General features: G+C 43.9%; 1 protein-coding gene across 10 annotated transcripts; it reads left to right on the forward strand.

Annotated features, from left to right (window-relative positions):
- The first annotated feature begins 231 nt into the window (after positions 1-231).
- Positions 232-14,421, forward strand: LOC117865504 (uncharacterized). 10 transcript variants are annotated; one of them, XM_072295221.1, is made up of 20 exons: positions 5,681-5,786; positions 6,964-7,025; positions 7,111-7,199; positions 7,280-7,584; positions 7,699-9,516; positions 9,627-9,773; positions 10,123-10,214; positions 10,310-10,406; positions 10,601-10,644; positions 10,765-10,853; positions 11,506-11,597; positions 11,676-11,822; positions 11,921-12,068; positions 12,165-12,241; positions 12,776-12,847; positions 13,021-13,072; positions 13,208-13,331; positions 13,413-13,579; positions 13,689-13,883; positions 14,082-14,421. In XM_072295221.1, exons 5-20 carry the CDS (start codon positions 9,388-9,390, stop codon positions 14,150-14,152), a joined length of 1,743 nt encoding a protein of 580 aa, XP_072151322.1. In that variant the 5' UTR covers positions 5,681-5,786; positions 6,964-7,025; positions 7,111-7,199; positions 7,280-7,584; positions 7,699-9,387; the 3' UTR covers positions 14,153-14,421. The 10 variants fall into 10 exon arrangements, 1 of the variants encoding a protein (XP_072151322.1); XR_011898834.1 differs by lacking the exons at positions 9,627-9,773; positions 10,123-10,214; positions 10,310-10,406; ... (10 more) ...; positions 13,689-13,883; positions 14,082-14,421 and adding exons at positions 232-390; positions 480-746; positions 858-5,544 and having other exon boundaries at positions 5,687-5,786; positions 7,699-8,578; XR_011898837.1 differs by lacking the exons at positions 9,627-9,773; positions 10,123-10,214; positions 10,310-10,406; ... (10 more) ...; positions 13,689-13,883; positions 14,082-14,421 and adding exons at positions 232-390; positions 480-746; positions 858-5,544 and having other exon boundaries at positions 5,687-5,786; positions 7,329-7,584; positions 7,699-8,578.
- The last annotated feature ends 114 nt before the right edge of the window (positions 14,422-14,535 follow it).

Genomic DNA, 14,535 nt, shown 5'->3' on the forward strand with positions numbered 1-14,535 from the left:
CGTCGAGTTCCTGACCCATAAGCTTTATGGACAAGCCGGAGTCAGGGGGGGACAAGACACCTCATTTTTTATGTCGCGACATGTCGCCGCGATGGCTTGACAGCGGCCCGTCACCGGCTTGTGGCTGCCGGTAATGGAGCGGCTAGCTGGCCAGCCGGGCCAGCGAGACCTGAAGGTGATGCCTCACCATCACCGCGCTGGCATGACAGCGACCCGGCACTAATAATGGAGCAGCTGGCTGTAGTGGCTTCACTTGGAAGCTGGTTCCGTTCATCAGCTCAGTCCTTCCACGCTGCCATCTCCATTGTTCTCACTTCTCAGCACTGCACCCTTGGGAACGTATGCGGTATGCCTCAACGCACTGCCGCTCTCATCTAGTCCTCTCGTCGTGTGAGTCTGCATCCTCCTCATTCCTCAGCTAGTTTGGCCTCTCGTAGGTGCTGAATGTTGCCTGATTCCAGACCATCTTTCGTTCCCAGATTCCAGCCTCCTCTGTTCCGAAGCGACGCCCATGAGAATTGAGATGGCATGGCACTACTAACCAGGAGGGATTTGGCATCGACGACTCCTTGTCCGACGACGTCTTCTCCGCCCCGCCCGGCCCGGTCCTCTGCTGTACATCCTGTTTTCGGATCTGGGGTGTCTTCTCCAACACCTCTGCCGGATCTTACTCTTTTGAGGAAGTCTCTACAGATTTGAGCACACGCTCTGGCTGAGTGCCAGCCCTGGTGTGCATCCGTTTTGTGGTAGGTACACGTACACCTCTTTCTGTCATGTTCCTCGAATGAATCCTTGTCACGTGTTACTGATTTGTTCTCTGCGATTGCAAATGCCTTTCCCTCTGCCTTCGGATCCAGAAGGAACCTGAACCACCGCGTGACTCGTGAAGATGGAGTTCGCGTTCAGCGCGGCGCGGTGGGTGGTAGGCAAGGCGCTCGCCCCCGTCGCAGACGGCTTCCTGGAGGCGTGGGCGGCCAGCAAGAATCTCGGCTCCGAGGTCGATGGCCTCATGACGGTGCTGCAGTACGCGCAGGCCATGCTCAACAACACCCGTGGCAGGGAGATCGACAACCCGGCCCTCAACGACCTGCTGCTCAAGCTGCGTCTGCTGGCCTACGACGCCGACGACGTGCTCGACGAGCTCGACTACTTCCGCATCCAGGACGAGCTCGACGGCACCTACCATGCCGCTAACGAGCACGCCGGGGGATACGCCCGTGACCTCCTCCTCAATGCTCGTCACACTGGAAGATACGTTGCCAATAAGTTCAAGCTCTCCTCAGGCTCGCCTGATGCTACTCGTGGTGCTCCTAACAAGCAAGGAGATGATGCAGAAGGACATGGGTGCCTCTCCAGCGTCCTCTGCTCGTGTGGCATACGGGCGGACAGCTCGTCATCACCACCACCACCACCACCAACAACAACACACACCAACCATGGCGACAACAAGGTCGGTACTGATGCCGGTTGCATGTCGAAGGTCACCTCTGCTGCACGCAACACTGCCAATGCTGTCGGTAAACGCCTCCCATGCTGCTCTTCCATATTTGTCGATGGTCGTGGACGACGATTTCTATGTGGTGTCTGGCCGTCCAAGGTACCGCAGAGAAGACAAACTGCACAGATACCAAAATTGAAGTTTGATAGGGTGGATGTATCTACAAGGATGACAGAGATCGTAAAGAAGCTCAAGCCCATCTGTGCTATGGTCTCAACCGTTCTTAATCTAGAGCTGATAGGCTCCAAAGGTATCACTACTGCCACCATGGAACGGCCCACAACCAGTGAGGAAATTACAGAGCCTAAATTGTATGGGAGGGAGACAGAGCTACAGAGTGTTGTAGATTCCATTACCCATGGTGAATGTTTTGCCAATGAACTTACTGTGCTTCCAATTGTTGGCCCGGGAGGTATTGGGAAGACAACTTTCACACAACATGTATACCAAGAAGCGAGGAGCCATTTCCAAGTTACAATTTGGATATGCGTCTCTCTGGATTTCAATGCAGATAGATTGGCGCAAGAAGCTGTGAAAAAGATTCCTGAAGTTAAAGATGAAAACAAAATTGGTAGTGATCAAGAGCTAATTGAGCAAAGATTAAAAGGTAAACGGTTTTTGCTTGTCCTGGATGATATATGGAAATGTCATGAGTATGAGTGGGAAAAACTACTAGCACCATTTGGAAAAGGTGGAGGAAAAGGTAATATGGTTATAGTCACAACTCGAATGTCAGATGTGGCCAAAATGGTTAAGACAGGTGATTCTCAAATACAATTGGATCGTTTAGGAGCTCAAGATTTTAAGGATTTCTTTGACGCATGTGTATTTACCAAACATGAGTCATTGTCAGATCATACTGAGTTAATTGAAACTGGGAAAGAAATAATGGCCAAACTGAAACGTAATCCTCTTGCAGCAAAAACTGTAGGGAGATTACTAAGAAAACAGCTCACTTTGGAGCATTGGAGAAGGGTTCTAGAGAGCAAAGAATGGGAACTCCAAACCAGTGACAATGACATTATGCCAGCGTTGAAGATTAGCTATGATTATCTTCCACTTAACCTAAAGCAATGCTTTTCCTATTGTGCTTTGTTTCCTGAAGATTACGAATTTGACAGCAAAGAGTTAGTTCACTTTTGGATAGGACTAGATGTTTTACATCTGGGTGATCAGAGCATAAGAATAGAAGATGTTGGCAAGAGTTATTTGATTGACTTGGTCAACTATGGATTTTTCAAAAGGAACGAAAAAGACAATGGCTGTCATTATTATGTTATCCATGACCTATTACATGAGCTGGCTGTGAAAGTTTCACGGTACGATTGTCTTAGCATACAAATATCTAAAGTGAGGTCTGCACATATCCCGGCATCAGTACGCCACTTGTCTATCATTGTGGATAACAAAGATGTTGAGGATATAATTACTTATAAAGACTTTGAGAAGGATCTTGGTGCACTTGATAAAAGGCTACAAATTGAAAACATACGTACATTGATGTTGTTTGGTGAAAATGTGCAGAGTTTTTCCAAAACATTTGGTAATTTGTTTAAGAAAGCTGGAGCCCTTCGCGCTATTTTTTTGTCTGGAGCATCATATATTGTGGAGGATATGTGGCAGAACTTTTCAAAGCTTGTCCACCTTCGCTACCTAAGGATTAAGGGGGATTACCATTTTCTGGAAACAGACCTACCAGGAACAATTTCAAGACTATATCACTTGAAGATCCTAGACATTAAAGATTCCTCGAGCTGCCCTATGCCATCAAGATATTTAAGCAACCTCGTAAGCATGCAACATTTTCTTGTCCCTGGCAATAATAGCCTTCACTCAGACATTCTCAACGTGGGAAACCTGAAACTTCTACGAGAACTAAGAAGATTTGAAGCTAAGAAAGAAAATAAAGGTTTTGAGTTAAAGCAACTAGCAGAACTACTAGAGCTTGAAGTACTGGGCATTTACAATCTTGAAAAGGTTAAAGTAAAGGAAGAAGCAGTTGCAATAAAACTAATACAAAAACACCATTTACAAGAGCTCGTACTAGATTGGGATATTAATCGCTCCGATAAGGATCCTATAGGAGAAGAGAATATCCTTGAAAGTCTTATGCCACATAGCAATCTCTACAAGCTATCTATTGCTGGGCATGGAGGTGACACTTGCCCTTCATGGCTTGGTACGAACCTCTCGGTAAAAACTTTGGAATCTCTTCGGCTGAGTAACGTATCTTGGAAAACATTTCCATCTCTAGGAGAGATGTGGTTTGTCGGTGAACATTGTAAAAGCTGTATACCAGAACAAAGCTTCAAAAAATTGAAGAGGCTAGAACTGGAAAAGGTACCAAAATTGATAAAATGGGTTGGGAATGGCCCTTCTGATTTGTTCTCTCACTTGGAAGTACTCGTCATCAAAGACTGCCCAGAACTCATGGAGTTGCCATTTTCACATTGTGCTGGATATGGACAACACGTTGAGGATAACATGACCTGGTTTCCTAAACTGGAAAAGCTCGAAATTGCAGATTGTCCAAAGCTATCATCATTGCCTTGTGTTCCATGGTCTAGCTCTACTTGCAGAGCTGAGATTGTACAAGCTGGTTCGGGTATTGAGCAGCTGTCTTTCAGTGGAGATAGGTTGAAAATTGAGGGAAAGGACACATTGGATAGTGCTTTTTGGAGGGTGTTAGCCTTTCATAACCTATCCAAACTTGAAGAATTGTGGGTGACGACATGCCCTCCTTTGTCACTGGTTCACCTCGAAAAGCTATCATCCCTAGAGAGCCTCTGGATAAATGATATGGGTGAGGCCTTTTGTTCGGCTGAAAGTGATGGTCATGCCGGATATCAATTTCCAGTTGAACGCATCACGATTGGGCGATATGGTGGTAGTGGGCAGCGACTGACACGACTGCTCTCTTACTTCCCAAACCTCCGCACGTTCTGGTTGTTCAAGTGTGAGAAGTTAACAGGGTTAGGCGTTGTGGGCCTGCATAAGAGGACGGAAGCACTGCCAAGACCGCCGTCAATTTCAGTTAACCAAGTGGAGGAGGCACAAGTTGGACAGCACGAGCAGCAGGGCGCAAGAGCAGGGGAGGAAATAACATCAGAAGGGGTACTATTGCTGCCTCACCAATTACAAAGTTTGTTGATCTTGGACTGCCAAAATTTGGTCCTCTGCCCAGGTTTACTCGACCACGACGAAGACGAAGGACGAACCGGAGGCCTCCAAGGTCTGAGCTCCCTCACTTCATTAATTATAAGGAGATGCCCCAGGTTCCTCTCCTCCTATTCGTCGTCGTCCTCTTCTTCTTGTTTCCCTTTCCCAACCTCCCTGGAATCTCTCTATCTTAGCAGCGTGGAGGGCATGGAAACGCTGCTCCCTCTCTCGAACCTCACCTCTCTCACAGAGTTAGACATACAGGAATGTGGGGATCTTAAAGGCGAGGGACTGCAGTCTCTCCTCGCCCAAGGCCGTCTCACCAGATTAACTGTCCTCGAAACCCCCAATTTCTTCGCTGGTTCCGAGCCCTCACTGCCGCGTGAACAAGAGCTTCCATCCTCTTCATCCAAACTGCAGGAGCTTCACACGGATGACGTCGCGGGTGTCCTTGCTGCGCCCATCTGTGCCTTGCTCTCTTCCTCGCTCACCCAATTGGACTTTTCGAGGGTCAGAGAGGTGGAGCGCTTCACAAAGGAGCAAGAGGAGGCCCTTCAGCTCCTCACCTCCCTCGAGGGGATCAGATTTAGGCAGTGCGACAAGCTGCAGTGCCTCCCTGCAGGGCTGCATAGACTTCCGAACCTCAAGAGATTAAGAATCTTCGGATGTGCAGCCATCCGATCACTGCCCAAGGATGGCCTGCCAGGTTCCCTGCTAAAGTTGGAGATAGACAGTTGTCCAGGCATCCGGTCTCTTCCAAAGGTGGAATACCTTCCAAGTTCGCTGCGAGAATTGGTTGTCGCTGATGGGAACAGCGAGGAACTAAGAAGGCATTGCCGCAAGTCGATAGGAACCATTCCAATAGTCAGAGCCTGATTTACCCAAAGGTAACAAAGAGGTGGAACTTCCTAGTCACCAATTTCCCTTGCTTTTCCTAACCCTATGAACATCAGTTATTCTCCTTTTGTTTATTTGATTACAGTTATGGTTTCCTTCCAAATAACCCACTTGTTTTCACCTATGGTGCAGGGCTGTTGTTCGAATTGGGATTTTCACTGTACCCAAACATGATTCTCAGTTGTCAAGCGTGAACATCTCAGGATATATCTAACACGCTGTGCATAAACTGGTTAGTATCCTGTATGCAAAATCATCCGAGAGTCCCACAAAATATCTACAAATTTGATCCATATTTTTTTGTTAATCCTCTGCCAATTGTTTTTGCTAATTATTTGGATGTCTTTTTCTTATAATTATTGAGGAGTTTAAACTTTTCGTATTGGAGTTGATAAAAAACTATTGATAGACAATTTTCTCACTCACCGAACCCTGATGTGTGAGTTTATCAGTTTAAGAACGGCTTGTTGCTCCAACAACTTTCAAGTTGTCTTGGTGTACTGCTACAGAAATAGGCTGCATCCACAACATATTAACTCTGAATTTATTTGTTGGTTTTGCCAGTTCACCAGAATAGTACTTCTCAGATTGTAGGACCAACATATTAACTCTGAATTTATTTATTGGTTTTGCCAGTTTACCAGAATAGTACTTCTCAGATTGTAGGACCTTTTTTGACTACTTGCCTTTGTTTTCTGATCTATTGCTGCACAAAATATTGCATCCTTACGCTTTTCTGATATCCTAATTTCTTTGCTTAATGCTGGACTAATTTGCTGTACCAACATGGTATCACCGATGTCTCATTTTCTGTATTCCAAGTCAGCATACTTATTGGAGTTTGATGGACTTATGTCCATATGTATTCTTAGTATCTGCAAAAGTCTCCATTGGAACATATGTAAGCAAAAGAAGTGGCAGAAGCTAACCTAGAAAGCAAAATATAAACTTCTTTTTGTACTGCCACATAGAGTTCCAAAAAAAAGTCTCCATTGGAACTTATTTTGCTAATTATTTGGATGTCTTTTTCTTATAATTATTGAGTAGTTTAAACTTTTTGTATTATAGTTGATAAAAAACTATTGATGGGGAGTTTTCTCACTCACAGAACACTGATGTGTGAGTTTAGCAGTTTTAGAACCGCTTGCTGCTCCAACAACTTTAAAGTTGTCTTGGTGTACTGCTACAGAAATAGGCTGCATACACAACATATTAACTCTGAATTTATCTATTGATTTTGCCAGTTTTCCAGAATAGTACTTTTCGGATTGTTTAGGACCTTTTTTGACTAATTTTTTCTTTGTTTTCTGAGGTATTGCTGCAGAAATCCTGTTTTATGCTTAGTTTCACTTTTTGATAATTCAATCGGAATTCCTTTCACAAGTTTTTCTTTTCTTTCTTCAATGCAGTGAACCTTGATGGAAAAATATTTACGAAGGTTTTATAAGATATCCATTCTCAAACACCTAAGGTAGCATTACAGATAGTTAGATCTTCATAGTTTTTTCTTAATTACCATGAATTATGTTTTAAGTGTTAACCTTTCCATGTCACAGGAGAGCAATTTATTTTTCTGATAAGCGACGAAATGTATGCTACTCAACTGCACAAGTGTAAACCTGCCTAACTGTTGCTACTGACAACAGTAAGAGCCTACTCAATCTTTGAATTAAGTTACAAATATCATAGTCAGCTAATGTGAAAACTCTCATATTGTTCCTCTAGTTTTCTAGATCAAGCTTGGCATCTTAAGCAGATGTTCAGATGTTCCTAGTGGTTCTATGATTGGCAGGTCCGGCCAGTGCCATCTTAAGCAGCTGTGAACAAAGTGTTCCTTCACATTGCACTCATCTAGATCAGCAGAGTAGCTAGGGGTGGGCGCTCAGTCTGACCGAACTGAACCGATCGGTTCTTCAGGTTTTAGCAGATTTCGGTTACCTAAAACTAGGAACCGATTGGTTCCAAAAGTTTCCAAGACTGAGTAGCTTCATGCATTCTATGCTGCTCACACTTGCTTGCTTATATACGAGGTGATTGTTACACTTTCCCTGAGGTCCTTTGTGATGCCAGTAGACATTGTAAATGCCGTTCTTTTCCTGGAGAAATATTGATCAAGCTTTTTCCCTCGGTGACCTTGCTTGCAGGAATTATGTCTCATTAGAAGGTGACATTGAGGGCGGGCACTGTACCTCCCTGCATGCCTTGCTGCCCACCTACTGGTCCGTGTGCGGGATGGCTCGAGCACTGCATTCTGGGAAGATTCATGGCTTCCGGAGGGGCCGCTCTGCGACGTTCTCCCGGCGCTCTACAGCCATGTGGTCACTTCGGGCGCTACGGTGCGCGATGTTCTACAAGGGGGCGTCGACCGCTTCCTACGAATCAGGGCGCCACGGTGCAGTTGATGCTGAACGGCATGCAACTGAGGGACGGGGACGACACCCGGTGCTGCCCGCTGCAAGGAACCCACGGCGAGCCACTCTGATGGCGGCCACGGACCTCTCTCCCTGCTACTTCGCCTCCTACGTCTGGAAGAATCGTGCTCCGCCACGAGTGAAGTTCTTCATCTGGCTCTTGGTCCAGGAACGAATACCATTACCGTGCAGGGGCAATTTGGCCGAGAAGCACATGGTGCCGAACGCCAGGTGCGACCTCTGTGGCCACCTGGAAGAAACGACGGAACACATCATCTTCCAGTGTCCGACAGCTCTCGCTCTCTGGGCACGCGTGGGGTACTGCGCAGGTTGCTGCATGCGCTCCTGCCGTGATGATACAAAGCTCTGAGCGGCGCGGGTTCCTGGTATAGCTTTCATCTTGACGCCGATGCAGAACGCCGATGTGATATCTTTCATCCGTCCTGTAACCCCAAAATTTAAGTGCATATGAAGGGAAAAAAGGTCTTGACATGATAGTCAAACAATTTAAGTGCATACGCAGGGATCTCCCCTGTGCACGCGCCCGGATTTTCAAACGACGCCGACGAAGTCCAAATAGCAGACTCATTAATAGAGTGCCTAATTCTTGGGACTGTGAGTGCAATATAACGAAATACGTGTGGGTTCTGAAATGCGAGGAAATTACAGAGCTGGTGAGCGAAATTCAAGAGACTGAGCCTAGGGGATGGTTAGCGGCTATTGTCAGCTCGCTAAAACATAAGGATCTGATGAGGACGGTGGTCACTCTTTGGGCTATCTGGTATGCTCGCAGGAAGACGATCCACGGCTGCTCTTTTTAGAGTTCATTATCTACTTAATGTTTTGTGAACAATTTTTATAGCTGACTTGAAGATGATCAAGACGGTGCAAGCGGTGCCGGTGTGACGAACTCAAGGTGTCCCACCTCAGTGGATCCTTCACCACCGTGTCTTGTTAAAATCAATATCGATGCAGCCACTTCGAAGAATTCAAGAAAGGTGGTGGCGGCTGCCATTTCTAGGGACGCTGCAAGAAACTTTCTGAGAGCATTTGCGCTAGTGATTCGTGGACTCTTAGATGCAGAGATCGTCGAGGCTATTGCTTGTAGGGAAGGCTTGGTGTTGATGAGTGACCTCATGCTTCAACATTTCAAGCTAGCCTCGGATAATGTTAATGTAATAAGAGGAACCAAGGAGGAAGAATTGGTTACTCATGGTCATATTGTCACGAAGATAAATACTATAGTAGTGTAGTTTAGCACTGCTAATTTTGTTCATAAAAATAAACGCTCCAACGTGGATGCTCTGCCACGTTCTCTGAATTTGGTAGACAAATTTGCCTGTTAAATCCGTCAGCCCTATGTAACTCTTATAACTCTGCCTTAAAAAAAGTCAACGACAAGACGCTACACGACGCCACGACATGGCTTCGCCGGAGCTCGGCGGCGGCGACGGCAGCAGCTACGATTTCCATCTCCGCTCGCTCTCGGCAGCCTCACGGGACTCCGCTGCGGCCGCTGACCCCGCCTCCGATCCCAACCTCCTCCAATCCGTAATCGCATCTCCCTTCTAACCCTTCTCCCCATGTCCGGTTTCTTGGATGTATACATACGGATTTTTAGTTTGTTGCTTATTGCGCCATTTTTCTTTTCCCGCGTGAAGGTGAGGAAGGTGTGCGAGATGTGCCGGGAGGCGAAGGAGGCGAGGGACGAGATGGTGGCACGGGCGTTCCCGGTGATGAGCAAGCTGTTTCAGCGATGCGCCGCCGCTCCGACGCAGGCCGTGGCCTCCACCGGCGCGCTGCTTCTTGTAAGCAGACTTTTCTCAGTCTTGCTCTGCAAAGATCTTATTCTTAACATTTTGATGGATAAATGCTCGGATGTCAGGAACTATGGGTCCTTTTCCGTAGAACTGTACTTCTCCCTTACAATTTTATCGAAATTTCTCAGTAACGTGCGTATATCATTTGGGGAGAGAGTTAATATATTGCTAAGCTCATGGTAAATGCATTACTTCCTGATTCACCCAACAGTCAATTTTATCTGCACGGTTATTGGTGTCAGATTACTTTTAAATGTTTCCTTATTTCATAAAGAATTCAGTTATACTTCTAGCAAGAATTGTTTAGACTTTAGAGACATGTATTTTTCCTTCACAGACCATTCTGCAATTCTTCCTGAACTTTGGGGAGGCAGTCTTGCATGATGCTGATGGTAGTTTGAAAACCTTCTTCCGCTCTTGCTTAAGTAGGTAATATTGCTCTCTGTGTTTGTCTCTTGATGTATATATTATGTGTTGCTTTCAAAAGCTTCTAAAATCACTCCAATTTTCTTTCTTATAAATAGGGAGTTCGCAGATCCTATTGTTGCAGAGCGCACACTTGAATTCCTTATAGCAAACAAGACAAAGATCCTTGGTTCTTTTCCCACCTTGATTCCACAGGTGCATACACGCGAAATGATTACTTACTTCGAAATAGTAAATAATGCAGCTCATGTTGTTGCAAAGCATTGCTATGTGTCAATTAAGCCTCCTTGTTTGTTTTTAAGCATATGTATCTCTTCTCTTTCTATTTTCCAAATTGATCTAAGCATGTTAGCATTTGACAATGCTTGTGTACTGTTGTTTATATGCAGTTTTATCCGTTGCTGTTGAAGTTAATTGCATCAAATGGTGAGAAGTATGTCCCCTTTATTGCTGGAACTTCTGAGAGTTTTATGTGCATGTTTCCTGACACTGGTAGCATAAATATTTCATATGAATCCTGTCGAGCTGCCTAATTTGTTTGCTAACATTCTAGACTGGAAAAGAAGTTTTTGGAAGTACTTCCATTAATGATGTCAGCAGGATCTTTTCTTCCGCTCTTCCTGTCCCTTATGGATCTGCCAAGTAAGCCTGTTGATTATGTGCTTTCAGGACTTCCTTGAATTTATTTTAAGCTGCATGATTTTAGCAGCTAATTAACTTATGACAGGGGCGGAGCCAGGGCAGTTTATAGCTGACCCTGATGATTTTTGTATTTCAATGGAAAACCATGGTTCACAGTAACTGACCCCCATCCTGCATTCATATAGTGAAGACGACCCCAGTCATTAGGTGCCCTAGCTTCGCCCCTAGCTTATGAGTTGGTCTTTGTTCTATTTTCATCAGGAGCGCATAATTAAATTCTTGTTTCTGCTTTCATCAGGAGCGCATCCTTAAGTGTGAGGGATTTGCGAATGGGTATAGCATGATTACATAACCTAGTCCCTGCGTGTCATGATTCACTTTTTATTTATGAACATGAACAAGACTAGTTGTCACACTATAGATTTCTTTTAATAAAGAACTATTTTTTATCTTTAAGTTTTAATATGCTGCACACATTATCAAGCAGCTCTGGCTGATCTTAATTAGATATTGCAAAAAATGGTGGTTTGCTTTTGATATTTATCTCTTTTTCCGAGTGTTTTTAACTTTCAACCATGCATTGTTGGTCTTTGTTCTGTAATAACGGTTGATTTCAACTCCTTTGTTCCTCTCTCACTGCTGGGGCATCCAGTGTTGGTGGTGGCACTGGAGAAGGTGGAAAGAAGTTCTGGAACTCTTATTGGTAGTAGTATAGCTACAATTCAGAAGAGCGCTGCTCCTGAGGTTATCATCGAATGAATTCACGAAGTATGAATTACCTAGTCCAAATTGGCTAAGCCACTTTCCTTTTCTGTTGTGCAGATGCTTCTTGCACTGATGGATGAGGCATACACTGGTTCTGCAATAGAAGATTCTAGTGGTATTTCAGGTTCTGATGATAGTAGCCCTCTAGACCTCGCTGACCCGATGTTCCTAGACCTTCTAAAAGATGAGAATGATGGCATTGCTGTAAGCAGTTTCTCCTATACAATAGTGTATGTTCGATATTTCTATATTCCCCCTTAATTCTTAGTACTAATGGTATCTTTTTCTGCTGTTTCCTTCAGGCAAAACATTGGATATCCCCTACAATATCTTCGACACTACAAGCAGCAGTTAACAGCACACAATCAGATAGATTAAAACAGTCACTGGAAATGGCACCTCACTTTCTTTCTTTATATTTTGCAACTGCATTGCGGGATGTTAACGACTGTAGGTTTACTATCTTTTTAAAATTATGATTGCTATTGATACACAGATTAAATTACCAACATTGTTCATGTGAAAATTCTGTGTTTGTTGGTTCAGCGCTGTTGTGTGCTCTTATTCCAGTAGTTATGTCAAGATATGCTGCGATGTTCCCAGACAAGGTTTTCTCATTCGAGGTAGACAGCATAAATTTATTTCGAATTTTCCTTGTCTCTTATGTGTCATACTGATGTTTTTTAAGCTGGGTGCGGTTTGCAAGCAAGGATATTTTTCCAATATCTCTGTTTGCTTGATCTGACGTAATTGATTAATTCTGTTGGAAACCAATTGATAAACAATTAGTAAACAATGTCGCAAGATAAAGTTGAAGGATTCATCATATATGTTGAACTATTGCAGCTGTTGTTTTTGTTTTTGCCAAACTTAATAATTCTGAAAGCCATCCTAAATGATCCTTTGACCAACTGATGGAGCAGTGATATGTTAAGTCCATCTATTTTTTGTTGGAACATGTTGGGAGAGCTAAATGAAAGAAGTACAAAACTTAAAAGTTAAAAATTCTGACATACCCACCTTCACCCATAATCCACAATGATGCTATGTTCTTATGTCTTGTCTGGCTTTGGACTTGGTTATTTGCCTAACATGACTTCTATAAGTTCCAACTTCCAATTGTATATTCTAGGTTCCCTGATATTACATTCTTGTATGTTAGGAAAAGACTGTCGGATTTCATATTGGCTGCCTTTCAGCGATCTCCTGACATCATTGCGATACTAAAGGTAATGGGTGTAAATATTTCTAACTATACATACAAGTCAGAACTCCGAAGTCTGAACCAAATAAATGCCCATCTTATGTAATACTTAGCAGCAATAAGGAGGCCTTTAAGAATTTCCTTTATATGCAGAATTTTGTTAACAATTTCGCATGATAACTTTCGACCATTCTGCAGAAGCCTATTACTGACAGGCTTGGTGAGGCTTATGATGATCCTGCAAAGGCAAGTATATCTTCCGAGTTCTTACATCTATGTTCGAGTTCATGGTACCACTGAAATTGCTGCATCATCACTTGCTCAAATAACTGTTATGTCCTTTCACTGCATCTGAATTTTCTTATGGGCTGACCAATGCAGACAGAATTAGCATTGCACTTGTGCTGGGCCATCGGTGAGCATGGAGCTGGAGGGATAAATCGCACAGATGTAGCTCGTGAACTATTTGAAAATTTGGAATTGTTACTGTATGAAAACCTGGCAACTAGGTGAGGCCGCAGTCTACTGTCTTTGTTTTCTATACTTGCATGGCATGACACATGATTTGACTTATTTTATATCTTGTCAAGTCGTTTGGGATTAAGCCAGGAACCAGTATTTGATTCAATGGGTGCAGCTTCTAGAAAATCATCCCAAGCTAGGCTCCTCTGCTTTGTGGTGACCGCCATTGCAAAACTAGCAACATGCCACAGTGAGTTGCTTCCGAGAGCACGTGTATCATTGGCTAAGGTGCTGACTCAGTCCTTCCTTTATGTGATAAATGATCAGTGTTAGATGTGTTTACATCATCCATCAGTGTTACTTCTCGCACAGCATCTTAACTGCTTTGTTTCCTGCAGGTTGCTGTACCCGAACCTCAGACAGGAGAGTCTGGCAATGTGCCTGTGACTATTTGGGGCTCATGAATGAACCGGCCATCTGTTTATCTGTACTGGGACCGTCCACTGCCCAAGGAAATGGTCCTGGTATTGTTGACTGGAGCGAAGGGGGAACAAAGATGGTAGCTCATGTTCCTTTTTACCTTTTAGCCGAGCAAAAAGGTAAAATTCTGCAAACCCTTCAGCAGTTAAATGCAGGATGACCATCCTTTCATTTTCTTAAGAGATATGCTTGCGATAAGTACAGTGAGATGAAAAATTGTGCATTTTAACTAAGGATAAAACTAAAGTTTTATAGAATCAAGTGAAGAACGCTGCATTGTAAACTGACTTGCTATTTCTTGCTTCAAATATTTTCAGGTCCACCATTTCATGATTTTTCATTTGCGGACCTCCTCCCAGGACAGAATGAAGAGAAATTACCTTCATGAACATATCATGAGGGCCATGGTTCAGGCACTGATTTCGCTAGCAGAATGCCATGTCTATAGAGAACTTATTTCGTGATCATAGCATGCTGAAGATCCAAGCTCATTTTCAAGAAAGGGAATTGTATTGTATCAGTTACATGATTTTGACTATTTGAGAGGCACTCAGCACTCGAGTTTGTACATGAAGTGACTCCTGCTTCTTCTGAGGGGAAAACAGTGTTGTAAATGTCTATGAAACGGCTCCTAAACATGCTGAGGTGCCTGGCAAATAGTCTCAGACATTGAAGTGGTAGCATGGCCATGGAATGCAATCATTTTACCCAGCATAGCATATTGTGACAAATATAAGGCTGATTTTCCTTAAAACTGCGGGAACATAACTG

Source organism: Setaria viridis, chromosome 7, assembly GCF_005286985.2.
Source record: "Setaria viridis chromosome 7, Setaria_viridis_v4.0, whole genome shotgun sequence".
NCBI classification, from domain to species: domain Eukaryota; kingdom Viridiplantae; phylum Streptophyta; class Magnoliopsida; order Poales; family Poaceae; genus Setaria; species Setaria viridis.